The 27,464-nt window shown below is 43.0% G+C and overlaps 1 protein-coding gene across 5 annotated transcripts in view; it reads right to left on the reverse strand.

Moving 5' to 3' along the window:
• Pcdh19 (protocadherin 19) overlaps positions 1-6,519 on the reverse strand; it is a 109,385-nt gene extending 102,866 nt beyond the window's left edge. For 3 of the 5 annotated variants that reach the window (XM_052735370.1, XM_052735360.1, XM_052735343.1), the window contains exon 1: positions 3,630-6,519. In XM_052735370.1, coding sequence (XP_052591330.1) covers positions 3,630-5,776 — 2,147 coding nt within the window. In that variant the 5' untranslated portion in view covers positions 5,777-6,519. Of the gene's footprint in view, positions 1-582; positions 724-3,629 lie in introns of all 5 variants that reach the window. The other 2 variants (XM_052735334.1, XM_052735351.1) reach the window with 2 other exon arrangements.
• Between the last annotated feature and the right edge of the window lie 20,945 nt (positions 6,520-27,464).

Raw genomic sequence — 27,464 nt, forward strand, 5'->3', positions numbered from 1 at the left:
CATCTCTGCTCCAGCTCCTTATTCTGGCGCATTACATCATCGGGTTTCTCCCTGTGCTTTTTGCATGCGAAAACAAGCTGAGGGCCATGAAGTCTTCATATAACATACTAACCTCCCACCACCCCTTCTACAGAAATTTTCATACTTTAGATTTTGAATTTTTCATTGTGGGTGGCCAGTGAGCAGGGGTGGGGGATGGGGAAAGTTGAGCCTATGGGAGAGAGCATGAAGATGCTCAAATCTGAAGCTTCCCTGGAACCCAAAGGACATACTGGGTGAAGTAAAATGTAAGTGCCAATTAACATAAAAGGAGATAGAGGGAAGTAAGAAAAGCCCTCGCCATGGCCTCCAGGAATTTGTAGTGTGGCAAACACCATGGATCAGCTTCCTCTTTGATTAAAGTGATCACTTTTAGATGAGGGTAGAGGTTCAGACCCTGTCCTCCAACAGCTCCTAGCTCTGCTCATCCACACCCTCCTCCCTGCCTTAGCCCAGCTCCCTTCTACTTTCCACCCTTCCCCCTCCTCTCCTAGAGAAATCTGATAGCCAAACCCATTTGAATGAGGGGAAATGCCTTTTTACCTCTTTCCCCTTAGGCTCACTTTCTCCTCTGCCTTTTTGTCTTGCTCCTCGCTAATGGGAGAAACCGAGATGCAATGCAGACACTTGCTGTTTTGTCCTTTTATAAAACAGCCGAGGAGACAAGTGATGGTTAAACAATTACTGCAAAGGAATTTAAAGGTTAGTGCATTCAGCATCCTTCGCCATTCAGGTGTACCTACAAGCAGCTGTGCTGCAACTGGAACATAAAAAGCTCAATTTAATTAACACTGACACAGATCCAGGAACGTGCACCAAAGACACCAAGCATTAAGAGACTTGTCAAAAGAAATACATTATAATGTAGCCAGATTCTCAATGTCATGTATTACTTTGCACATAATGAATTCAGCTTATTGTTTGAGAATTCAATCTCTAAGCAATAATCAGCAAAACAATAAGGTTAATAAATAATACAGGTTGAACTTTACAAGGGAAAGAGTGTGTCTGTATTCTCCCTCGACAAAGCTAATTGTCAGAATATATATATAAAAAAAAGGGGGAGCCCAATTCAAGCAGCAATTGCAGATCACCTCACAAGTCTTATAAATGAATGCATTTCAGGAAGAGATCCTGCAGGAGCAAAGAACTAGACACCTCTGCCTAGTCACATACATAGAAAGATGGGCTCCTGAACTTTAGGATTCCAAGAAGTCTGAGCAGATGGGGAGTTTGCGTATCTACTCATATCTACCAAGGCAAATTATTACTCTGTCCCTGGGATCTACCTAGAGCTAAGCAATTTATTTCATCTCACCCTTTTGCTCTCTGCCCAGTCTGACTTGAAATGATGGCAAATTGATGATACAGAGGCTGAGGAACAGATAAAATCCCCCAAACCTCAGGACTAGGGTTACATTTCTTTTCAAATCTGTTTACTGAATCAATGGGAAGTTCTAATCATTTTGTTTACCCATGATGGGTAAGTTTGGCAATGCCCCATCCAATTATTCAGCCGAGGCATTCATTGCACAGCCCATTCTGTATTGACCAATTATTTAATTAAACTGTACTTCATTAATCGCAAGCCATAGCAGTGAGGAGTACTTAACAAAATCCACATTTGGGTGAAGTTGGAGAGCACTGAGATTTGCACTTTTTCCCCCAATTCAAATGCTCTCTTCCTTGTTTAATGATCTCCCTGGCAAGCTCTCAGAAAGAGCTCTTACTTCTAGTCATATATCACCAAGAAGTGGCAAAGCCTTCAATATCTTTATTCCAAGCTGATTTCTTTTTCATCGTAGGAAGGGTCTTATGCATTTACTTTATCCTGAGAAAAAATGGCTTAAAAAGAGTCCCCTCTATCATTATCTCCATATAAATAAAATTTTATTGACCCTGCATTTTTCTCCTATAAAAATCGCCATTGGCAGTCACAGGTTTCAAAGGTAAGAGCAATATTAATTTCCATTTCTCCCATCTGAAGTGACTTGGTACTGAAGGAAAGAAAAGTCACGGCCATCTCACTAGTAACAGGATTAAAGCATTTATGAGGCATTGCAGCTGCTCTTTTATGGCACCTGATTGATATTCATGTGTGGTTAGCATTTGTCTACTAACTTGTGTAATGCAGAGAATAGTAAAAGGGAAACAATAATTGCATGGCTGTTACATATTCAGGGAGCTCAGATTCACAGAAGTGTGTGTTTCAGATGGTGTCAGATACAAATCGGACCTACAGGAACATATTTTGACTGATTAACATGCAAGCACAGATGGCACAAGATACAGTGGATGTGTAGGTGTGTTGAAAGCACACACAAGCACACACACCTTGGCTGCAAATAGCAGCACCATTCATTTTCAGCAAAGTAAAGAAAATAAAAATAACTTTTTTCAACTGTTTCGATGAGACACTGCTGGAAAAAATTATATGCATTATCCTAAGTAGGATTCTAGAAATTCTTAGACTTATTTCTTCTATCAAATTGCAAGAAGTTTTCAACAAGAACCTCTAATGTGTTAATCAAGACTTTAAAAAATATTACATCACATGCCATTCAAGTTTTTACATTTCTCTCCTCTCTTCTTTTTCCTCTGCTCTTGTTTTCCTACCCACACACACATCCCACTCATACTTCAGAGAAACTGTAACACAATAGCCCATAGTGACATCCACTGGTAGCGACCAGATCTTAATGCCACAGCACTCTTCCACATTAGAGGAAAGCATAGCAAACTCCAGAAGATTGCTATTTTACAGAAACATCTGGATGCAAACTCTTGTATCTCATTGGGATGTTTGGTCTTCACACACCAACCAAGCACATATTTGAAAACATACAGATGCCTGACAGAATTTCACTTTGTATAGCCAGATGTCTGGGGACTAGATACAAAACAAGCCAAGAATACACTAAAACCCACTAATGACCTGCTTCCCCACACACTGCCTTCTCTCTTCCTCCTACTCTCTGTTTCCCACATAAACTCTCACTCCCTAGCTCTCTCTTGAGTATAACCCTACAGCAGGACAAGGCAGCTGTCAGTACTCCATCTCTTTTCAGCTATTGTCTGCAAAACATTGTGCTCCAGGAAAACCAAGCCCTCAAATCATGATACATAGAACTTTAGCTAAAAATATGAAAATCTATCTCTCTGTAGCTCTCCCTCCCTCTTCTCCCTCCCTCTTCTCCCTCCCTCTCTCCTCTCCCTCCCTCTCTCCTCTCCCTCCCTCCCTCCTCTCTCACTCTCTGATTCTCCCTCCCTCCACCTCTCTCATTTTTTCTACCTTAACTTCATTGGAGACAGCTGTGCAAATTTTAAAATGATAATTGTTTTTCTGCTCATCATCATTAGGTGACAGAATCCATTCAAACAGTAAATGATTGTCTTCCAGCAAATTGTCAGATCAAAAGAATTGATCAACTTGGACTGTCACAAACTTTTCACCCTCCACAAAGAAGCACTGTGAGTATGCTGCATGCATTTAAGTAGGAAACAAAAGCACTGAGGGTTTTACACAGACACAAATACACACACCTTACTCATTCAAAACACAGAAGAAAAGAAAGAAAAGTTGGCTCTACCTGCAGTTGTAGGTCCGGATCTCTTTGTTGTCACGCTTGCACTTGATTGCCACGAATATCATAGTGACAAAGAGGATGCCGGCAATGGAGCCCAGAGCAATAATGAAAATCAGGGATAAGTTCACAGAGCCCATTGACTCTTGAGCATCAAGAGCTGGGGACAGGTAGATTAGGACAAGGGCAGAGGCAGAAAGAGACGTCTTGCCATGGTCATGGGCCACCACTATCAGCTCATAGGAAGCCTTGGAGTTCTCATTAAAGGTGCGAGTGGTTCTGATTTCTCCGTTGACCTGGTCTATTTCGAAGAAACCGCGGTCACCTTCTGTCATGTCATAGGTGACTCGGCCATTTTCGCCCTCATCATAATCGTCTGCCTTAACTACAGTCACCAAGTAGCCTATGCCGGCGTTTCGAGGAATATAGACCTCAGCAGTGCCATTGATCAGGGGTGGGGCAGTGATGACTGGGGTATTGTCGTTGACGTCGAGGATGATGACCCTCACCGTGGCGTTGCTTTGCAGTGAGGGCAAGCCGCCATCCTTGGCCAGCACCTTGAATTCGAATGCCTTGGTCTGTTCATGGTTGAAGGATCGTAGCGCATAGATATCACCAGAGTTGGGATTGATTGAGACATAGGTGAAGACGGGCATGTCTCGCACCTGTGATGGCACAATTTGGTAGGAGACACTACCATTGAGACCCAAGTCGGGGTCGCGGGCAGAGACAGAGAGCAGATAGGCGCCAGGCGTGTTGTTCTCCTGTACAATGACTTGATAGTAAGGCTTGGAGAAGTGTGGGTGGTTGTCATTCTCATCAGTGATGCGCACAATAAAGGACTTGGCACTTTGCAGCATAGGCACACCGCTGTCTCGAGCCTGAATCGTAAGATTGTACTGGTCGTGCTGCTCACGATCTAGCCGTCCATCAACAAGGATAGTGGAGAAGCTCTCATACTCCTGCAGCCGAAAGGGGACATTGCCCAGCAAGCGGCACTGCACACGTCCATTGAGACCTGAGTCGCGATCAGACACCCGAACCAGGGCAATCACATAGCCCGGGGGGGCGCTCTCGCTCACCTCCACAAGCTCGCTATTGACCGATAGTAGGTTGATAATTGGCGGGTTGTCATTAGTGTCTAGTACGCTGACGGTGACTTTGCAGTGTGCAGGGATAGAGTTGGGCCCCAGGTCCTTGGCTTGCACATCCAGCTCGTACACGTGTCCTTCTTCGTAGTCTAGCGCACCGGTGACAGTGACTAGGCCGCTGTGTGGGTCAATTTGGAAGAGTTCACGTGTGCGGTCATTGACATAGCCGTAGAAGGAGTAGACCACCTGGCCATTGGTGCCCTCATCGGGGTCGCTGGCATTCAGGCGGATGACGGGTGTATTGGGAGGCGAGTTCTCAGGCACGCTCACTGAGTAGGTGGACTCTCCAAACACCGGGTTGTTGTCATTAGAGTCCGTCACCTTGATGCTGAGGCCAACTGTGCCCAAGTGTGGTGGGTCACCTCCGTCGAGTGCTGTGATGCGAAAGCTGTAGTGTGACTGTGTCTCGCGGTCCAGGCTCTTCTCCACCACGAGTTCAGCAAAGCGCGAACCGTCACCCCGCGTCTTTATCTCCAGGCCAAACAGCTCGTTGGGTGTGAGCTCATAGGTCTGCACACCAAAGCTGCCCGAGTCCGGATCGTAAGCGCTGTCCAGTGGGATGCGCGTACCGGGACTGGCTGCCTCAGAGATTTCTAGCTCAATCTGTGCGGCTGGGAAACTGGGAGCATTGTCGTTCAGGTCCTTGATCTCCACCTTAATCACACAGATCTCCATTGAGCTGGACATGACCTCTAGCGAGATGATGCACTTGGGGCTCTGGCGGCACAGCAGGTCTCGGTCGATCTTCTGCTTGGTGACCAACAGACCTGAGCTGGGGTTGATGTCCACCAGGTGCGGAGCTGAGTTGGACACCACGCGGAACGCAGAAGCCTGCCTCGTATCCATCGCGAAGCCCGCCTCCCGCGCGTCCTTGGCCACGTTAGCGATCACTGTCCCGGCGCGCTGCTCCTCTTCTACCGAGTATTTAAGGTTAATCAGGGCGGCCGCCTGTGTCCACAGTACCGCCAGCAGCAGTAGCACCGGCAGCAGGAGAGACTCCATGGCTGCGCGGGGCTCTGCCTGGCCTCGCCTCTCCACACCCCTCCGAGACCGACGCCGCCGGCGCTCCAGCTTCCCGCCGGCTCGGGCCGCCTGTTGCGCGCGCCCCGTGGCCCCGGAGGCCGCGGGAGGAGTCCCGCCCAGGGCGGCCCGGCGGCGCGCGGGATGAACCCGCGCGGGCTCCAATGCTGAGGTTGCAGGGGACTCGGTGGGGGCTTTCTGGGGGTCCGGGGGCTCCGTGGGGCCGAGGGAGCGCCGCGCGGCCCCGAGCCCCCTCCCTCCAGCCCGGCTACTCAGTTTTCCCCCTTTAAAGTTAGCCAGGCGCGACTGGCCGCAGCGGCGCAGGGCTGCGGATCGAGTGGCGCTTGCAAGCCCCAGACGGCCACAAGCTGCAGAGTCCAGACTGTACTTGGGGCGCGGACGCCTAAGGCTGTGGGAGCTCAGCCTTTCAGGCACTGGCCGACCAGCCGCAGCGCACCGGCACTGGGGCAGGCGAGCGCGTAGTCTGTGCACCTGGCATGCGCAAGGACCTCCCCCCAGCGCGCCCAGCTCACTGCGGAGGGAGCTCCCGCCCGGTACGCGCCCTCCGGGCTCCGGGGGGGCCACTCTGGCCTCTTCGAGGCCTGTTGGGGAGAAAAGGGGGGATCGTAGGCAGAAGTCTGAGTTGCTGACAAGATCCTTGGGCGCCCAGGGATCTGGTTGAGCTGGAGGGCTGTCCCGGGGCGGGCAGAGGAAGGGGGAAGGGAAGAGATGCTAGAGCACTGTCCCTGGCGCTGAGGTTGGAGTCCGAGGGCGTGGGGGGCGCGACTGCCCGGGATCCGAGGTGGGCACAGGGCTCCTCCCACAGAGCGGTTGAGGGGCTGCGGGTGTTTATATCTCGGAAATCAAAGTTACCAACGCAGCCCAGGCCTCTGCCTCAAGTTTATGAAAATGGGAAGATGGCAATTTGTCCAAAAAAAAAAATATCAAAGTCCTGCTCGTTCCAATTGCCCTGGGGGGAGGGTACAGGGAATGGGAAGGTGAGAAAGGGAAGCTACTACAATACCGGCCAGGAGAGGCGGAACTGCAGCTGCGGGCACCCGGGGTTTCTTCGGCTCCCCGGGTTTGGGCTGGGGTGTCGCTCCAAGGACCGCCGCCGCCGCCGCAGCCGCCGCCGCCGCCGCCGCCGCCTCCGCTGCTGCTGCCGCTGCCGCCGCCAAAGGAAGCCCTCCTTAGTTCAGTTGCATGTCGCTGGGGTCCGCCTCGGCAGCTGCCAGGGTCGACGGTTTCTGTCGCCTCCAAAGTTTACTTGCGGGAGCGTCTGGATCCCATCCTCCAGGAGAAGCACCGTCCGTCTGCCCCGCTTAGGGCTTCCTCCCTCCCTGGCGCTCGCGCGCTAGGGAGGTCTGTCTCTCTGAGTCGGGCTGTGCGTGGATGTGCCAAAGGGAGGAAGAGTGAGTGTGTGGATGGGAAGTGTGAGTGTGGAGTATGAGAGAGCAGGAAGCAATAGGACTGGGGTGGGAGGTTTCGGATCTCCGATGAATCGGCTCAGCTGGAATGCCAGAGAAGACAGCGCACCGCGGGCCCGCGAGGGGCTAAGGGAGTGGATGCCGGGGCCCCCCGGGCAAGCCAGGCATGGTGAACGGTAGCTGGTGCTGCCGTCTACGCCGGCTCGTCCGTCTCCCCTCCGAGCAAGCCGCCGCCGCTACTGCTGCTGTTGCTCCTCCTCCCGCTGCCGCAAACTACTGGCCACGGAGTCTGGAGAGAGCCAGAGAGAGCCAGAGCTGCCGAGCGGGGCTACGCCAGGCACTAGCCAATCAGCGCGCCGCCCAGCGGGCTCCGGTCTTGGGGCGGGACCAAGGCGCGATGGGGGGAGGCGGGGAGGCGGGGCCAAGCGGAAACTTACACACCGGCCGGATCGAGTAGAGTACCCTGCCCTGCAGAGCCCTTGCGGGAGTCGGGGGAGGCTTGACTGGCACGGGACAAGCAGAGTTAGGAAGGGAGGGTGGGCCGGACTTGAGGGGTGCTGCCATTGAAGCTGAGTCCACATAGGAACTGAGCGTCTCTTGCATCTCTTGTTTGCAGAGATTACAGAAAAAAGATGAGGGTTTGAATTTCTTGCTGTTTATCTCCCTCACGTATCTTTCTGTCTTAAACGCAACATTCTCTGTCCTCTGTCTCTTTCTCTCTCTTTTGTCTCAGCGTTCTGCATTTCTGTTTCTGTTTTCTCTTATTCTCTGGTAGTGAAAAAAGAGGAGCAAGCGCCCCCGCGATGGTCATTCATCAAGCTTTTGGCCAGTGTGTCTTCACTTTTGCCAAGAGCAAGGCCGCCATCCACCCAAACCATTATCCCTATCCCTCCTCACTGGGAAGATGCCGCACTCTCCGGAACACCCCAACACACACACACACACACACACACACACACACACACACACACACACACACACACACCAGAGACGGACAGAGAGAGGGGGGGGGAGACTGGGGACTGGGTTGTTGGTCCGGTCTGACTCACTCAGGTCTCTACTTAATCAAATTGGATCGGTGGCTCAAAGAATGAGCCTCCAAGGGTTCTGGATACATTTTCTCACCCCTCACCCAACCCTGTCGGATAATTTAGCTCCCTATAAATAAACTACGTTTGAGAAATCCAGCGGAGCGGACGCCGCCGCGCCGCGCCGCACCGCGCCAGGAGAGCCTGGATCCGGATAGAAGCTGTGGAGTGGGCGCGCCGTCAGCCAAGGTCTCTGGCAGCTGTGAGCCGGCGCTGGTGTGGTGGGCGCTCAGCCTTCCCTGGGGGCCTGGTCTCTCCGGGGGTTGCCAGTTCCCCTTGGGCGGCGGTGGCAGCTGCGGTGTGTGCCAGTGCTGGGAAACGGGAGGTCGGTGTAGCCGGGGTTGACATGAAGCTTAGGCTGCCTTCTGAACCAAAGGCACACTAGAGACAGAGGGGGACTCCTCCCCTCCCAAATCTAAGGCTCTTAATTAAGATCGTGAGCTGAAAAAAGCGTCTTCGACGAATTTTTCCTGTGGTTTTTTTTTTTTTTTTTTTTTTTTTTTTTTAGAATTACAGTTTGAGGATGGGGAACAGCTTCTGAATTCACAATTCTTGGAAAAGCAAACCTTCCTTCTGAGTTAGTAGTCTCTATTATTTGAGAGTCTCGGTTGAACAAACTCATAATTAGCTCAGCTACTTTGGCCCGAACCTATGGGCTCAAAATGAGACTCGCTTTTGCCCTTTAAAAAAACATTAAACAAGAAAAGGAAAAACGCATTTGGACACATAATGCATTTTTTTTTTCAAAACTGCCATCTTCTTTCCGAGAGCAACCCAGCTGCTTAAAAGAATATATCATCCAAAAGGAGCTAGTTTAGCAGCCTTTACCTTGGCGTGGGGAGGGGGAGGACAGCTTCTTCCCACAAAAAGGAATTATTTTGCCAGTGAGGTTGAGACCGGACCCACTGAAAGTGTAGCCAAGGCCAAGGGGAAAGCGCCTGATCGCTTGCCTCGTGGGGGTTGCTTCACATTACAATGTAATTCAGCCCAGAACATCAGAGAGAAAGTCGAGGGATCTGCAGTGAGAATCATTTCATTTTGATCATTTAGAGCTGCGGGTAGACGGCAGAGAGGGTGGCTTCAGGGGGTCCGGTGGCCCGCCCGGTTTTCTGCAGACACCGTTAGAGAAATGGGCAAGTAGTGGAAGAGAATGACAACATGGCAGGCAGCGCGGGCGCACCTCGTGGGCTGCTAAAGGAAGGGATCCATTTGATTTATCATAGTTATTTACCTTTGATGTCAGCGAGTGGGAATGAAGTACAGCTTGGTCTAATTAAAAAGGTCTAAAAAGGAATCTAAAATGGTTTTGCTATATGATCATGGGATGTGAGTTTCCGTGTTTGGCAGCTTTCTAAAATATTGCTGGGACTATTTAAACAGAACAATTAGCAGCATGCTAAAATGTTTGCATGCTATTGCTTAGAAGCTCTTAGCTGTAAACTTTAAGGCGATCTGTTCCCCTTTAAGTTAAAAAAGGATGATGCTGCTTCCTTGTGGCGAAGGCTGTCAGGAACCCGCTGATCAATAAAAGTAAACTGGCGCCTCCACGGCTTGATTGAGCGGGAGCAAAGAGTCTGAGAAGTAGTCTCGGCCATTAACAATCCCCCAGGTAATGAGAAATGGAAGAATTACTCAGGTAAAATGATTAACATTGCCGTGGCATCTGAAAAGATGCACACAACAAGCTAAGAAGACTGCGGACCTCTTACCTTAGGGAGTGCTAATAGAATGTCTATATTCTGCTGTCTTTTTAAAGATAAATAGGAGAATTCAATTCATGTAGAATGTCATTACCTTTGTAATTGCAATCACATTGTAAAGACATGTTCTGCCTTTGCAAAGACAAACCTCTTCACTAACGCAATGGCACCATTTCCCCGGCTTCCTGTTCACTGCTCACATTCCAGGCACCCCTCTTATTCCAAGCAGAGCACCAAAGTACTTTCAGTTACCAAACTGCTTTTACAGAAGGCCAAATGCTGAGAGAGGCAGGGGGCGTATGTATCTGCTTCCCTTCTTTCCCATCACCTCCTCCACCCTCAAGCTCACAGTGATAGTTACAACCCCCCCCACACACACACACAATAGTTCTTCCATCCCCCACTCTATGTCTATAGATAATCCTAACACCCTTTGCTTTCTGACTCGTTTTTTTTTCCTAATATGTGCCAGAGATTATTGCATTCCAACAATGCTATTAACTAAATGAGGGGCCCCAAACCACCTTCATTATCAGGAATTTATTAGCTAGCTGAATAAAAGCATCTGTATGTAGATAATAAAAACAGAAAGAAAGTTCTGTTCATTTTAGCTTTCGTTTACTTCAATCCTGAAGGGAGCCCTACCTCCTCAGCCTCTTTAGAGACACAAGAGGGCCATCTAGTGACTACTCCTGGTATTTTTTCTTCATCTAACTGCTGTCACAGGAGGCTCTGGGTACTAGCTGCACAGCCTGCCACAGCTTTCTAGGCCAAGTCAGTTCCTTAGGCTACTGAAGCCAGAATCAAAATTGGTAAAGGAATTGCGATTTTGTCCTTAGAATTTCATGCATCCCACTAAAATAGTCCATAATGGCAATAGAAGAAACAAAAATGGGGAGATCCTTACATTTAAATCAAGCTGATGTGTGAGTGTAACCTTTGCTGCCCCAAGACTCAGAAGGATAAGTTTGGTTCAGAAAAGTTTAAATTGATGGTAGGAACTAAGATACCAGAATATGAGAGACTGAACAGAAAAAGTTTAAATTGTTGGTAAGAACTAAGACACCAGAATATGAGGGACTGAATACCTGGAGCTTTCTGAGATACGTTTACGAAATTATTTGTTTCACTTCCTCAAAAATAGCATTCAAACAACTCCAGTTTCCCTTGCTCACCACCCTCTCTACCTCTTCCTTCTTTTCATCACTGACCTTGCTGCAGAAAACTGGTTGTCTTCTGCCTTCATTTTTTTGTTTCATCACATGAGCATCCCATTCCCCATATAATTTGACCGGCTTCCTGGCAGCATTCTCTTAGGGGAAAAAAGGGCTCAACTTAAAAGCTAGCCAAAGTCAATCTCACTTTTCCTGACTATGTGTCTTCTCTTCCGACTTGAGATACGATGTCTAGAATACATAGAAAAAAAGAATGAAAGGGGAGTAAGCAGGGGGAAACTGGAAAGTGTCCTCACTAAAGTCATCATCTTCTTGAAGCTTTACAGTAACCCTGGGAGGTAAAAACTCTTTGCAGATGTGGAAGCAGAGTTGCAAAAAGTCTAGTGATTTGCCAAGATGACCTCATTATACAAAACTCAACCACTTTCCTTGTGAGATCAACAAGTGCTGGCTGTGTGCCCAGCATTGTGTTAGAGACTAGGGAGTTTTCTAAAGATGGACCTTGTCCCTGTGAAGATTAAAATTCAGTGCATTAATTGAATAACAGCATGGAGTTCTATACACCATAAATATTCCTTGAGAAAGAACTAAACGGGGCTTTATTATGTTGACAGCTTCCTGAAATTCTAATCCCTTCTACCCCAAATGATTGCCCAATTTGTAGTGACTTCCCCCCCTCCTCCCTCACTGACTCAGGCAGTTGAAGCAAAGACAACATGAGCAGCAGTCAGGGATGTGGGCCTGTGGAGCAGGAATGAGGTGTGGTTTCCACTATGATGCATGCTGTTTCTGACCCTTTTGGAACACCAGGAAAACTAGAAACGGGGAGGGGAGGCAAGAAAAGATGTTGAGGTCCGTTGTACTTTTTCCTTTCTCTTGTTGCCAAGCCCCAACCAACCCTTGCCCTGTTACAAAGGAAAACAGTAACAGCAGGAGTTGTAGCACAAAAACAAAATACAGAAAGCGTTCTTAAGTGCTAAAATGGCTCACTGTGGTCCTGATGCCTGCCTTTTCCAAGAAACACAGAAAAGGTCATGGACAATGGAGACTAAAAGGCTGTTAATCACTCCAAGTCTTCCCATTTTGACAAGGCCAGCATCCTTGGAGAAGCTGAGTCAACCCTGACCCCAAGCCTTAGGCACTCTCTCTTTAGGAATTCTGTTTCCCACAGGACCAAACTCCTGCTGCTGCCAGACTCATAACTGTCCCTAAATAAACACACATCACGGGGACCATTTAATTAGCAAAGGCTAAATCAGCACATACATTTCAGTAAATGACACTGCTCCCTAACACCTTCTGCACTACCCTGCAGTGATCACCTGTGAAGTTCTGACAGCACCATTTGGGCTCTCAGCATTATAGCCTCTGTCTTTTCATGTGAATTCTCTCCAAGTGGATCCCAAATGCCAGTTTCCTAGGTGCAATCTCATGCCAACTGTTATTGTTCCCACTGACACCATCACATTTGAAAACAGATAGCTTTCCCTTCAAAGGCAGATTGCTCACTGCTGCCTCTCTCATCCCTAAGAAGAAGGAGGATAAGAGTGACATTCCACAGCCTCCCAGAGGAAAGGCTTTTGGCACCTTGAAAGTGAGGGGTTCTCAAATTAGAGACCAAAAAAAAATTGAAAATGGGACCACCATGTTTATAAGAAGAGGGGACTAAAAACCAGGGATGTTTTCTTTTAAGATAAACATATTTTTTTATTTAACAGTTTTCATCACTGCTCCAAATCCATGATGCCACAACCTAGTTCGAGGATCCCAGAGACTCTGTGTCTGTGTAACGCACTTAGATTAGAGCTCCTTATGGGGGAGCAGAGCTTTTGATTCTCAACCTAGACTTTTCTATCTTTAAGCCAGCTCTGGTTCTTCTAGGGCAATTCAAGTAAAGTAAGAACTGCGGCAGAAATACTACAGAAAGGAATTGTTTAGGGTGCTGAAAGAGGCCTGATCAAAACATCAGCTCTACAAAGTACGCCCTGAAGATCAGCTTTCCAAATGTATATATATTTGGAAAACCATATATGCACATATGTCCGTTCTTTCAGTTTGTTTTGAAAGTGCTAACATGACTGGAGAAAACAGATCTTTTAAAGATTTGAGATAGGGTGTGGGAGCTGAAGGAATGTGATCATACACAATAGCACCGGGTCACATTACGTTCAAATGAGTGATACTAGCAAAAACAACTTAGAAGAGGAATAAAAAAGTCAAACTGATGAGCCAACCTCCTGAGCTTCTTTATGTATCTTGGGCAAAAGATGATTTCAGCAAGGCAGTAAGGTTATGCTATACTTTTTAATTCTAGATAGCCAGGTTGGATCTAGATTTTCTCTTGACTCTTCCAAAGCTTCTCCCACAACTCAGAAGTAGCCTCCTGTAGCCTGCAGCTCCCCAGGAGTTCCAGATCTCCACCAACTGATTTTTCACCAAACTCAGAAACTTAGTAGTTGACTAATGCTAACATAAGAAGGAAAGAAAGAAAAAAATAATATACAGGAAGAACTGTCAGTTTGACAGCTGCAGTTACATTACCCAGGCTAGCAATGTAAGTACCAAAGGCATGTCACACATGCCACTAACAGCACCATGCACAGTATCTGTTCAGGTTGACAAGCCCTGGGGCAGTGGCAAGTAAACTGAAAGAGGGAGATCTCAGAAGGAGGCAGAGGGAGCACCATAAAGGGGACAAACAGAGCAGAAGTGACAGAAAAATCATTTCAGCGATAGGGAATTTATGCACTTTTTTTTTTTTTAGTGAGAAGAAAACAGTGCCTTGCCAGCTGGAAAAGCATTCCAACCTGGGGTCCAAGAGTTTGCATCATGGCACACTGGGATTGGGGGAAAGGCATATTAATTTGTATCTGCTTCCTAAAGCTGGAGTCAGAATGGCCATAGAGGGCCAATGACCTTTCTTCTAAAAACTGGGAGTTAGGAGGGGAAGGGAGAGTGTCCTATAACACTGCGTTGAGCTTCGCTGGTTTCTTTCAGCAAAGATCACAAAATGTAGCAACATCAGTACCAAACAGTATCTACCCTGAGATGGCAGCCTAGGCAGCAGTGAACAAATTAAGTCTTCTGCCTAATGATGGGTTGGTGAGAGAACTAATGATCTTAGTGGGGAGTGGGCCCAGCTTGAGGCCTGTGTAGCTCTCCATGTTCTCTGCCTTGGGAAATCGTGGAATTTCAGAAATCCTTGCTGTCTGGCTGTGCAGTTTCATTTGGGGGAACAGGCAATAAGTTCTGGAAGGCTGACCGAATAGAGTGGACAGAATGATAGCTCAAAATGAGATCCATCAATGACTTCGTTGCAGCCCCAGCCAAACAATCCAAAGCAAATAGTCAGCTTCTGAAATCAATGTTTCGTGAGCTGATGAGCCAACCAGTGGCGTTCACATGGGGTGGGATGGGAAGGAGAATTGAGAGGGAAAGCAGAAAAATTTTTTTCAAGCTACCCACCAAAGCAAGCAGTTGCATTTCCTTGAAAAGGCAAATTTGGTTCCTAGTAAAATCAGAGTTGCAGTCTCCTAGCAGAACAAAACAAAGGAGCAGGGGGCGAGACATTTTTGAAAACAGGAAGGCGTTTTGGCAACAATCACAGGAGGGCTGGTAAGCCATTGTGCTCTTGGGATCCATCTGCTAAGCTCCAGAACATCCTCTTCTTTCTCCACCCCCATCTAGCTCTCGGATTGCAAACACAGGGTCAAGAGCGGGGTCACTTGTGAAGAAACAGTAAAGTGGAAAAGACGGACTCAGACCAAAGTTGAGGAGAAGAGCCTGGATCCAATTTGTTTCACTCATGAAGGATGTAGTGGGAGAGACCGGCAAGCCCTTATTCTGGTGTCAGTGTAGGGGAACAAGAGTGGACTTAATTAAATTGATAGAAAATTTATTTCAAAATTAAAACTGGTGTGCAACTTCTAATCAACCTAGAATCTACTACAGTGAAGGACCATAGATAAGAAGATAGTGACTGCATCTTTAAGGACCTGAATAATTTTATAGCTATTAATAATTTTGTTAGTCATGCAATAAAAGCAAAGACTAGCAAGGTAATCAAATTGCATGCTCCATAGCAGAGATCAGGACAATCTTTGAGGGGAAAAAGAGCTTTTCTTCAGTACAGTATATATGAAGACATCTTCTCCAGACTTTTCTTCCTAATATAGAAAGAATATAACTTACTTCATTAAACATTATATAGATCTGTAGATTCATAGTATATAACAGTTTTTTCAATGAAAAAGCATACTTAATCTCATAGTCTGAGACCACCAGAGTAAGACCCTAGCAGTGGCAATTACCATTAAGACTCAAGGGAATTCATAACACCAAATTTAACATCTGTTTAACATCTTTTTTTCTTTTATTTTTTATTATGTTTTTCTGTTTTTTGTTTTGTTTTGTTTTTTTGTTTTTTGCTACAGGAACTCCATACATAGCCCAGGCTGGCCTTAAATTTGGCATTTTCCTGCCTCAAGTTCCCAAGCACTGGGATTACATGTTTCACTCATTGTGCCTGGCTTTCAAATCTTTCCTTGTTCATTCCAGGCAACACATAGACACACGCAAGCCCCCCTTCCTTTACAACTCAGGGTTCTGAATATTATGTAGTGGACCACTAACCTGTTCCAATATAAAGTTAGATTTTCCTAGCTAAGGGGAGTAAAATTAAGATACTTAATTTAGTTTTCTTTTCCCAGAGAAATAAATAGCTGTCAACATCCAGGACAGAAGGGTTCGTGGACAGCTTTGGAACTTGGAGAGCAATGAAATCTGATCCTCTTGTGAGAAATAGAGCTCAACTTAAAGTTTTAACCAAAGATTTCCTACCAGAGGCAGCCTGTCCTTGTCAGGAAGCCTTTGAAGACCCTCCCAGGTTTCCTGTTCAGTATTGTTTGATTTCCAGTGGACATTAGATCGTTGTAAAGCCACTTTATAAATGAAAATTACTCTGTAAATGCAAAATAAATTTGTTCAGCCTGGGCAAGTAATTCTTGATTTCTTCAAGTTTCCATGATGTGGTCTAAGATAGATAGTAGACAAGGAAAGATAATTCAGTCTCTGAAACAGATTGCTTTGTAAGATGATGGTTACGATGGTGACTAACTACAAATTCTTTCCTGGTCTTTCAAATGTTCATTCCAATACTAATACACTAAAGGGTTTTCACGTTCTGATACACCCGTGTGTGATGTAGATCGCCAATCAATTGTAATTATTTATAAATTTAAATTCAATAGTCAATCTCAGTTTTAAGCCAGTTTCATTAGAAAATGTTAATTGATCTGCCTACACTGGATACCATGTGCTGGCGAGATACATTAGTTGGAGACATGGATCTTGCCTTCCACATGGTTCAAGTCTGCCTGCCAATATTAAAAAAGAAGAACCACAAACACAATGATATATTTATCTGAGCAGAAATGTTCAGTATTGATGCACAGGGATGGTTAGTAACAAAGAAGCTATGGGAATGCCTTTCCAATGAGTTAAAGGGTGTTTATGAAGGCATATACGCTACAGTAAGTCATGTGTTGAAGAAACAATGAAGAATATAATTTGGCTCAAGCACTTATTCTACTAACATTATTGAAGTGTTGTGGTGAAGTCATAAGGACACAAGCTCTGTGGCTATACAGATCAGGATTCATGTATTGGTTCTACACTTTCTCTGGTTAACTGGCATTGGGCAAATTAATACATTCGTATTTCATAAAATTGTGGGATTACATGAGATGATACCTATAAAATGATTGCCATAAAGTACTTCATATTGTACATGCTTAGCATAAAACACAAAGTTATTGAGCTTAAGCAGTCTTATTCATAGAACACCATGATGCAATTTGACAGATACAAATCTCAAAATATCAGGTTACTAGTAAAGAAGAAGAAACCTCTGCCCTCAAGGATCTCAAGGAAGGTTTATACAACAGATAATAAAAGCTGAGGTTGTAAGAGCAGGTTCAGGCTATTATACAGAAGTGATTGCTGTGATGAAGAATTACGAACTTATTCTGGAAGCCAGTGGTGTCATCAAAGACTTTTGTGCTGTGAAATAACTGAATATCATTTCTTTGACTTGTGATTAATGTCAACGTATTAATGTTGGCTTCTTCAGCCTTTGTCTGCTTCATCTACAAACTAGGGTAGCTCACTTCTTTCACAAGTCAAATTCTAGTACACTGTACATCAATGCAGCATAATGAACAATGGCTACTGAGATTCAGTAGCCACACTGACATCCAGATATTGTAAGGCCTAGCTTCTTAAACTGGTTTGTGACCCTATATGGGGTTCTGTGACTGAATGTCAGTGGTGTGAAACATTTAGTAAAATATTTGAACAAAATTGTGCAAGATATTTGAATGTATAACAACCTAAAATTAATTGAAAATAAAATGTATAGTAAATTTGAGGTGTTTCAGGCAGCACGTGCCTGCTGTATCCCAAGATTTGACTATAGCTTCCACATTCAATATACGTCATGTACACTTTATACATGCACTAGCATGCAATGGACCACAAAAGAATGCTTCCCGAAACACATCAGCTCACATTCAGAACGACAGTGTTTATGAGTTGCATTGGTTTAACTGTACATACAACATTTTTTCACATTTTAGAAATGTAATGGTGTATTTGTAGAAAACAAAAGCTTTTTAATATTTTCTTGCCATAATTCCTCAGCATATGTGAAAGTAGTATCTCTTTGAATTGGATTCTATTATTATGATAGAATGCTTGATTTTGTAATTTTTGAAACAAGGTCTCACTGTGTAGCCTCAGCTAGCCTTCAACTAACTATATAGCCTAGGTTAACCTCAAAATGAAGTCTCAGTTTCCCAAGTACTGGGATTACAGATGTGTGCTACCATGCTTGCCTAGAATGTTTGATTCTAATAGCTATTTCCTGAGTTCCTGACTTGAATGTCATAAAATTATTAAACTAATTTTGGTTTATGATCAGAACAGAATTTTCAACAATTTTGAACTGTCCCTAGGTTTATTTCTGCTATTCTGTACTTTGTATTTGTGTGTAATATTATTCTCAGTATTGACCCTAATAAAATAAAAATATCAGTAAATTCTGAAAAAGTAAATAAACGTAAATGCAAAAGCTATAAATGCACAAAGAAATATCTTTCAGTATCAACTATCTAGTCAAGATTTAATTCATTTTGTTTACTTGTTTGGTCTGTGTTTGTATGTTTTGAGACAGGACCTCATGAAGCCCAGCCTGGCCTTTAACAGTTTATTCAAGGATGACTTTGAACTGACCTTCATGGTTCTATTAAAATTTAATTCTTTATGTTAAAATAAACAAGTACATGCACCTCAGTACACAAACATACTTCATCTTTAAGAAATGGTAAAATTATGTATCAATGTACCAAATTGTTTTGAAATAAATATCTTTGTAATTTATTATGAGTACCTGATTCATATGCCTATGTTATACCTATATACACAAAGTTACATAGAAATTTCTTGGACTAAAAAGGAATTATGAGCAGAAAAATTTAAGATGTGTAGCTGGAGTTTTCTCCAGTCCTGCCTGGGCCTGTAGCCACTCAGACCCAAGTAAACACACAGAGACTTATATTACTTATAAACTGTATGACTGTGACAGGCTTCTTGCTTTCTAGTTCTTATTATCTTAAATTAACCCATTTCTATTAATCTATAAGTTGCCACGTGGCTTGTGGCTTACTGGTACTTTCCATCTTACTTTTCATGGCGGTAGCTGGCAGCGTCTCCTGACTCAGCCTTCCATTTCCCAGAATTCTCCTCTTTCCTTATCCTGCCTACACTATACTTCCTGCCTGGCTACTGGCCAATCAGCATTTTATTTATCAATCAATCAGAGCAACACTTTCACAGCATACAGAAAGACATCCCCAGCAAAGATGCTCATATGTAATGTAGCAGGAACAGACAGCAATAATGGCATCCGTAAGTCTAAGACATTGTACCCAAGGAATTAAGTCTCAAAGTATTTCATGGAAGCAGAGGATAGGACAAGTCAACAGAACAGTGCATATAAAATGATTCTTAAAGATTTGGCTACCTGTGACAAAAGGACAAGAAGTAATATCTAGTAATTGGAGGTTATAATAACACCAGGGGTTCATCTACTATGAAATTCACACTAAGATAAAGGGACTAAGAAAAAGGGACTTTGCAGTATATTAAATTAGTTACTATGTCTGGAACTTCATAGTTTTGTACTCTAGACTAAGTCTTAGACATGGCTTAAATGATTGACTCCTGCTCTCAGCCCAAGCCTAGAAGTGAGTCACATTAGTAGATTTAACTGAAAATATCTAGAACAGGCAGATATGGTAGTAAAAAAGCATGGGCTGACACAGAGACTCATAAGTGTTGCCCTGGCATTTTGTTTATAACAAATCTTCCTTGAAGTAAAATGCTCAATTGGTTGAGACCTACAAGTCTTTTTTATTTAAGGAGACTTTATGGTACTAGGAGCTGAAGGAACAAGATTTATAATATTTGAATTGTTTAGGCAAACTGCCTTAAGTAATCATTCTTTCATTTGGTAAATGTTCATTGAGTTCTTATTGTGTGATAATCACTGTGGAAAGAATGACCAAAGCAACTATGACTTCTGTTCTAATGCAAAATACAGAATAGTAAAGGAAAGTAAACAAACTTAGAGAAATTTCAAGTTTTAACAAGTGCTGTGAAAGTCACAGACTAGACACAAATGATGATGATGATGATGATGATGATGATGGAGGAGGAGGAGAGGAGAAGGGAGAGGATGAAGATGCCAGTCAGCTACTATCCTGATGCTTTTTGCATTGTATTCTTCAGGATAATACTCTGAAAAGCACACTAATATGTACATTAAACAAGTAAGGAAATTGAGATGTAGAGGGAACAAGTAACTTGTTTTGCATAGCATAGCTTAATGATAGCCAAAGCCAGAAAATTGATATGTGGTTCTAGAGCATGTTTTCTTATCTGTTATACCAAAAATGAGGTAGCAAAAATGAATTATATGGCATCATGTTCAGGAAAGGCCTTGCTGATGAAATAACATTTAATGGTGGATTTACAGACCATATAAGGCAGGCTACATTGATAGGAATTCATAAATGCCAAGAGATGACCTGTCAAACAAACATTATTTTCTTCAGAATGTTTGCTGGAGATTAGACTAGGAAGATTTTAGAAAAATGAATAAAATAAGACCATTAACCAAATGTTATACAGAATAAGGAAAAAATCAGGAGACAGGGATTAGTATAAAGCCTAGTGGTAACAATGAAAAATTATTAACTCTGGGAACTCAAACAGTATATCTATAAAACCATGTGTCACAAGGATTTACATAGTATTGGGAACTGAAGATCCTGGAATAGAATTCTCCTGTGGACTTCTACAATTTCTACTTGTGTCAGATTTTATGACTCTACCAGATATATGTTGTTTTCCAAGCCTGACTTATCTCATTTTAGGCCTTGCCTTGGCATAATGAAAACTAACTATATGTCTAAGAGAAACCAAATGACCAACTCTGACAACCAGCCTTCCATGTGAACTCAAAGAATGCTTGACTTGAAGAATGGATCCAGAAAATCATACCATCTTGGTGCTATCCACATGCTTGTTTTAGGGTTGACAGGTGGGATAGCTTCAAAGTTCAGAGGATCACTCCTTTCTATAATACTGCTATTGTCTGAATATGTATGTCCCTCAAAATTTATGTCAGAAGAAGTAGGTGGACCTTTGGGAAATGATTGGCTGACAAGGGCAAAATTGTCACAAATGTGATCATCAAATTTATTTAAAAAACAGGCCTTTCAAAAATTAATTTTGCCTATCCATCCTTTCTGCTATATGATTACACAATCTTTGTCTCCCCTGAAGGACAAACAACATAGCATTGTATAAGAAGCAGAGAATAGCCTTCAGCAGATAGTGAACCTATAGCACCTTGGTCTTGAACTTCCCAGTGGGCAGACTAGGAGATATATTTCTATTTCTGCTATTTATAAATTGCCAAGGCCCAGGTATTTTGTCATAGTTGTACAAATGGCCTAAAGTAAAGTAAAGTAGTGCCCATCTTGCACTAGGAGTCATTTATCTATAAAAGGGAATCATTATAATTTTCCTAATCACAAAGAGCATAGTAAACTAAGCAACTAAATACATTTTTTTGATCTTCTGCCATGACCCACAACTAAATTTTGCCAAAAAGAAAAACTACAGTTGCCCCAAACCAGTTGCTAGGAGCATATACAGAACATAAGAAGGCAAGTAGTAAGGTCATCAATACAGGAAGATAACAGGAAGCTGAAAGTCAATCAACTTCCCCATACCACCTAGGTCTTATAAAGTTCACCGACTCTCGATTCTAGAAATAATTCCCACAGAGGTTCTCAGTCTCCTTTGATATCTACATGTTTTCAGACAAGAGGTTTACAAAAAGAGATGCATTGCCATTCAACCACTCGATTTTCCATGTTCTAGTGTTCAGATCTAGGTTACTAATGCACTACTTTATTAAGCTTTATGACTGGTAAAGGGTACAAAAGGCCTGCTTAAGGATTCATTACTGTCACCTTGGTATATTGTATTCAGTACCTGAGAAATCAAACCCCATTCCATAAAAAGAGTATTCCTCCCATAAATCCACAGGCTTTAAAAAAAAAAAGAATTTTTTTTCAGACAAGAGAATAAACCCAGCTCCATGATAACTAGAAATATGAGACTTGAAATATGCCAGCACCTTACTGTCATGTCCAACCTGCAACCCATGAGCCATACACACATATGCATTCCAGGATAACTATAAATATGGCCCAGGACAAAACCATAAACTTAAAAAAAAACACAAACATAAAAAAACTGCAGGGTTTTTGCAATTTTTTAGTAATTCTATTTCATGGTTCTCAAATAACAATGCCATGTCACAATGTTAAAAAATTGGACATACTTGATAATATTTCCTAGACTCCTAAAATGAAAGAAGTAAATCCCCATTGTTTAAAACACCCACTTCAAATGAAGATACTAATGATCACTAATCTTCATGAATATACGGACTTTTTTCCTGATCAAAATACTTTAGACTCCCACAAAAGAATGTTTGTTCTTGTAGAAGCCACTGATTTAATACAATGAATCATTATCATTCACTCATAACTGAATAATGTTTTTTAATGATTTATATTTGCTTAATCAAACAACACTATTATTCATTTAATAATGCTAGTTAAGTACATGTTAAGATAATATTTGTTAGTACATATAAAAATTTATAGCTCCTAAACTGTGGTTCAAGAACACTGAACCACCAAGGCAGAAAAACCTGATTCATTATAACAATGTAATATAATTAAGCACAGGATTGGAAATGAGACCCTGAGGATTGACAATGTACATTGAGGTAGAGATACTTGCTTTAGGTGATTGAAAAACAATGCTACCTGTCTGTCTTTCTGTCTCCATTCTTTCTTGTCTAAAATAGGATAATAATATCTACTTCATAAGGATATCACATAAATTAAATTAGGCTATACATATAAAATATCTAACATAATGTCAGTTATAAATTACTAAAAATTATGAATTTTTAAAAACTATCTTCATCTTTCAAATTTTTCTGTATTTTTGAGGTTTAATACATGTATATAATAAAATAAATAAAAGATAATTTTAAAAATTATCTTCTACTAATCTGTCTTAGTTATTTATTCTATTGTTGTGAAATAACACCATGACCAAGGCAACTCATAGAAGAAAGTTTATTGGGACTTAGTTTCAGAGAGTAAGTCCATGGCAGCAGGCAGGCCCAACATGCCATTGGAGAAGTAGCTGAGATCTTACATTGCATCCATAAGGACAAGACAAACAGAGAGGGGGGAGACTAGGAAAGCTTGGACTTTTGAGACCTCAAAGCCCATCCCCAATGACACACCTCCTCCAACAAGGCCCTATCTCTTAATCCTTCCCAAATACTTCTACCAACTGTTGACCAAGCATTTAAATAAATGAATGTATGGGTGTCATTCTCATTCAAACCACCATGTAACCAAATGTATTTATTACATTCCAGTGATCTTTTTTTGTTTTTGTTTTGGCTTTTTGAGACAGTGAATCTGGCCTGGAATTCACTCTGTAGTAGAGATGATCCTGAATGCCTGATCCTCCTGCCTCCACTTCCTGAGGGTTGTAGATTAGAAGTTATTCATGTTTTGAAGCAGTATCTGCCCATGTAGGCCTCAAATGCATGACACTTCTGCTTCAGCTTCCCAAGAAGCTGGGATTACAGACATGTGCTACTCTTCCTAGCTAATATATGGTTCTAAGACTATCAGTGTCATATTAAACATCGAGACTGCTACTAGCTTCAAGGAATCAGTACAGAAAACCTTGCAACTGCAATAATTCATAACAACAAATATGGTATGATATTTCTAAATTAGATTGTATTTGCAAACTCCTTATTTCCAGTTAAGATCAAATTTGCAGGTTCTGGGTGGACATAAACAGAAGAGGGTCACTGTTCAACCCACTACACTGAGAATGTAATCTTCCTCTGCTTCAGCTTCCTGATTAGTGAAATACTATGTGCTCAACATATTATGGAGCATCTGAATATTTGGATCCATATTTTTTACAATTTCCAATCAAAGTATAATCACGATATCCTGGCACAAAATAGTTCACGGAATAAAATCAGAAGTATCTAGGTTTGTTGTTCAAGCAGATCAGTTAAAAAACAATAACAGACCATCAACTGTCAATTCCCATTCTGTGCCAGCACTAGGATAAATGCTATGACAATGGGGATTGAGAGTTCCATGCATTCTGAGTAAGTAATACCTTGCACCGTGGGTGCTTAATAAGTGTTTGTCATCATCATTATCATAATTATATCATAGGTTGCCAACAGAGATAGCTAGTGTTTCTTACTGCTCTGTTTAGAGGCAGTCTCAGTGGGGAAAGTAAAAGGAGAAGAATGTGTACACCACTTACCATAGACTGCCCGATACAGCAAATTTTGCCTCTGGACAGCATCTATGAGAGTTTTACACTGCTGACCTCTTAACATTCCAACCTGTCACCTACAACCATACATTTACCATACCCTAAAAACACAAAATACTGAAAATACCAATAATAATGATGATTTTTTTTTTACTTATGAGAATGAGTAAATATGAAGAAAAGCGTTCATAGAGCAGCATCAAAGTATCTTGGAGGACAAAGACTGAACTAAGGGTTTAGAAATGACAATCTTAATTCATGGAGATACTATGTGTGAAGTCTTGAACACGTTTCATAGGGCATACAAATTATTACAGACTGGATAGTTTAAAACAACAAAATCTTGCAAATTTGTAAGATAGAAGTCTCAAATCAAATTCTCATAAGAGTCATGCTTCCTCTGAAAATTCTAGAGAGGAGTCGGCTTCATGCTTCTCTCTTAAGCTCTGGCACTTCCCATCAGTCCTTGGTGGCATTCTTGTAGCTGGATCAGATAACACATGGACTTCTTCCCATCACAGGGTCTCTTTGTGTCTCTATACCTCCTTTTCTTTACAATAACACTTTTCATTGCTTTTAGGGTCTATCTTAATCTAATATTTGATTTTAATTACCTTAATTACATCAGCAAAGACAGTCTTTCCAGATAGTGCTTAATTCACAGGTTCTGAGTAGGCATGGATTTTGGAGCAGAAGGTATTATTCAACCGATTCTACCAAGGAACGCCATTTAATCTGATTCCATTTCCTTATCAGCAAATTGACAGCCATGTCTTTGTCCTTGCCTGTTACACAAGTAGAAGTTGTACCTTTGGGGGAAATAAAAACCAGGATATACTTGTGAAATTGTGCACCCACATTTATAATCCTAGAAGCTGTTTGAAAAATATTATTTCCTCCCTCTAGAATGTAAGTCAAAGGGGAGAGCTGTCCCTGAGGTCCTGAGAGTGGAAGAAGAGCTTACTCATTGATGTAAGGGGAGAACTAGCCAGAGCAATGCTGGAGAGTTCACCCTGGTAGCAAAGACAAAGTCGAGAGCTGGTCAGCTAACCAACCCTACAACTACCTAGGCCCAGAACCAGGGTTATGTGTTGGCCCACCCCAACATCCACCCCATCTGTGATCTCCTGGAGCATTGGGAGCATTGGGAGCATTGGAGCTTAAGTTTTCCTGCCTGACCCACAGTCAGGACAAATCTCTCTCACACCCGCCAGTCCCACAGCCGTCAGACCCAACCAAATAAACACAGAGACTTATATTGGTTACAAACTGTATGGCCGTGGCAGGCTTCTTGCTAACTGTTCTTACAGCTTAAATTAATCCATTTCCATTAATCTATACCTTGCCACATGGCTCGTGGCTTACCGGCATCTTCACATGCTGTTGTTTCTCATCATGGCAGCTGGCAGTGTCTCTCTGACTCAGCCTTCCACTTCCCAGCTTTATTCTCCTCCTTGTCCCGCCTACACTTCCTGCCTAGCCAATGGCCAATCAGTGTTTTAATTATTGACTAATCAGCAACACATTTGACATACAGAACATCCCACAGCACTTCCCCCCCCCCTTTTTTTTTTCAAAAGGAAGGTTTTAACCTTAACAAAGTAAAATTACATACAATTTGGGAATTTGGGCGTAGCTTCTCTTACTACTTCCTGCTGGAGGGGGGCGCTGTATCTTATGGGGAAACAAAGAAAATTTTAGGATTATGGAATAGTCCATGAGGCTGTATCGTCTGAGCCAGTTGCCTTCAAACCATTCTGGATGTTGGATCATCTGGGCCATGGTGTCATCGGAGACCTTTCAGGGGGTCTTGGCTGGTCAAACCTGATGTGTCTTAATCTGGAACAAATCCATAGCCTCTGGCTTTCTGTGGAAACAAAAGCAGAGTCTCCTTTCCAAAGTAACATATCCTTATATCCAAATTTTGAAGTCAAGGTACCTTTAAAATATACATTTTGGCATAACTCAACAGCTTTTACAATCAAATGTTTTTCTGCAGTTAAAAGTCCCAAAGACAACACAATGCAGATTCTCTGTGTAATATCCATTTTTACGTGGCTTATTTTTTATATTAATTTTACTGTCTCTTTAAAGACTTTATTTTTTAAAACTATGTATTTGTTTCTATAACTCTATATATCATCTTTTTTGTCTCTTTCAAGCCTACGTATCTTTTACACACATTGTAAACTATTACATCTGAATCTGTCTCATTGTGAATCTATTGCCTTAAACTGCAGCAGCTGTGGCTGCTGGCTCCGCCCACCTCAGCTTCCCAACATGGCTGTGGTTTACCGCCAGCTCTGGGAGCTATCGGGGGTCTATGCTTTTAGCCAAGCAGTGTGTAGCCCAGAAACCTCCCCTTTTGCTCTGCACCAGCAAAGGCTAAATCCACCATGCAGCTCAAAGTGCCACTTGCAAAGGCCTCATTCCCGCCATAGGCAGGTCGAGCACGCACACTTGGAACCCACCAGTAGCTCAAACCAGCAGCTGCCGCTCATTTGAGAGAGACAATTAGGAACTGTTTTAGCTCCGTTTTAGAATCTTTTCTTAGGTTTTAGGTGGAAACTCTTGCCACCACGTTGGACGCCAGGTCAGTCCTGAGGACCCAGGTCTGCGCTGCAAGATCTCCATGACACAGAGCATAATCGGATGTTCAGGAAGTCCCAGTGAGGGTCCAACATCAATCAATGGTATAGCAGAGTCCAGACCTCCAACCAGACCAATGATTCTTCAGTATGAATGCCTGCATGTAAAAACATCTACGGATAAAGGAGTTTACTATGTGACTCACTGTGTTACACTGCAGCTTCCATGATGAGATTCTCTCTTCCTTTTTTTCCCCTTTCTTCTCTTAAACTTTATTTTGTTTTTTTGGGGGGGGGGGAGGGGAGTGAGGGAAATGGGTGAGATTGGGACACATGATGTAGAGATATGTGAAAGACACAAAGAATAGATAGAAAGTTAAAAAGGAATATAAGTCACTAGGGCTGGAGAGATAGCTCAGTTTTTAAGAGCACTTACTGCTCTTGCAGAGGACCCTTGCTAGGTTCCCCATATCCACATGGCTGCTCACATCTGCTTTGTTACTCCAGTTTTAGGGGATCTGATGCCTTCTTCTGGTTTCCATAAGCACACACACACACACACACACACACACACACACACACACACACAAAGAATAAACATGCATATATGTAAGCAAACATTCATACTCATAAAATAAAACAATAAATCTTTAAAAAATA

The sequence above is a fragment of the Peromyscus californicus genome, unplaced genomic scaffold, assembly GCF_007827085.1.
Source record: "Peromyscus californicus insignis strain IS unplaced genomic scaffold, ASM782708v3 Scaffold_10__1_contigs__length_136768540, whole genome shotgun sequence".
NCBI lineage: Eukaryota > Metazoa > Chordata > Mammalia > Rodentia > Cricetidae > Peromyscus > Peromyscus californicus.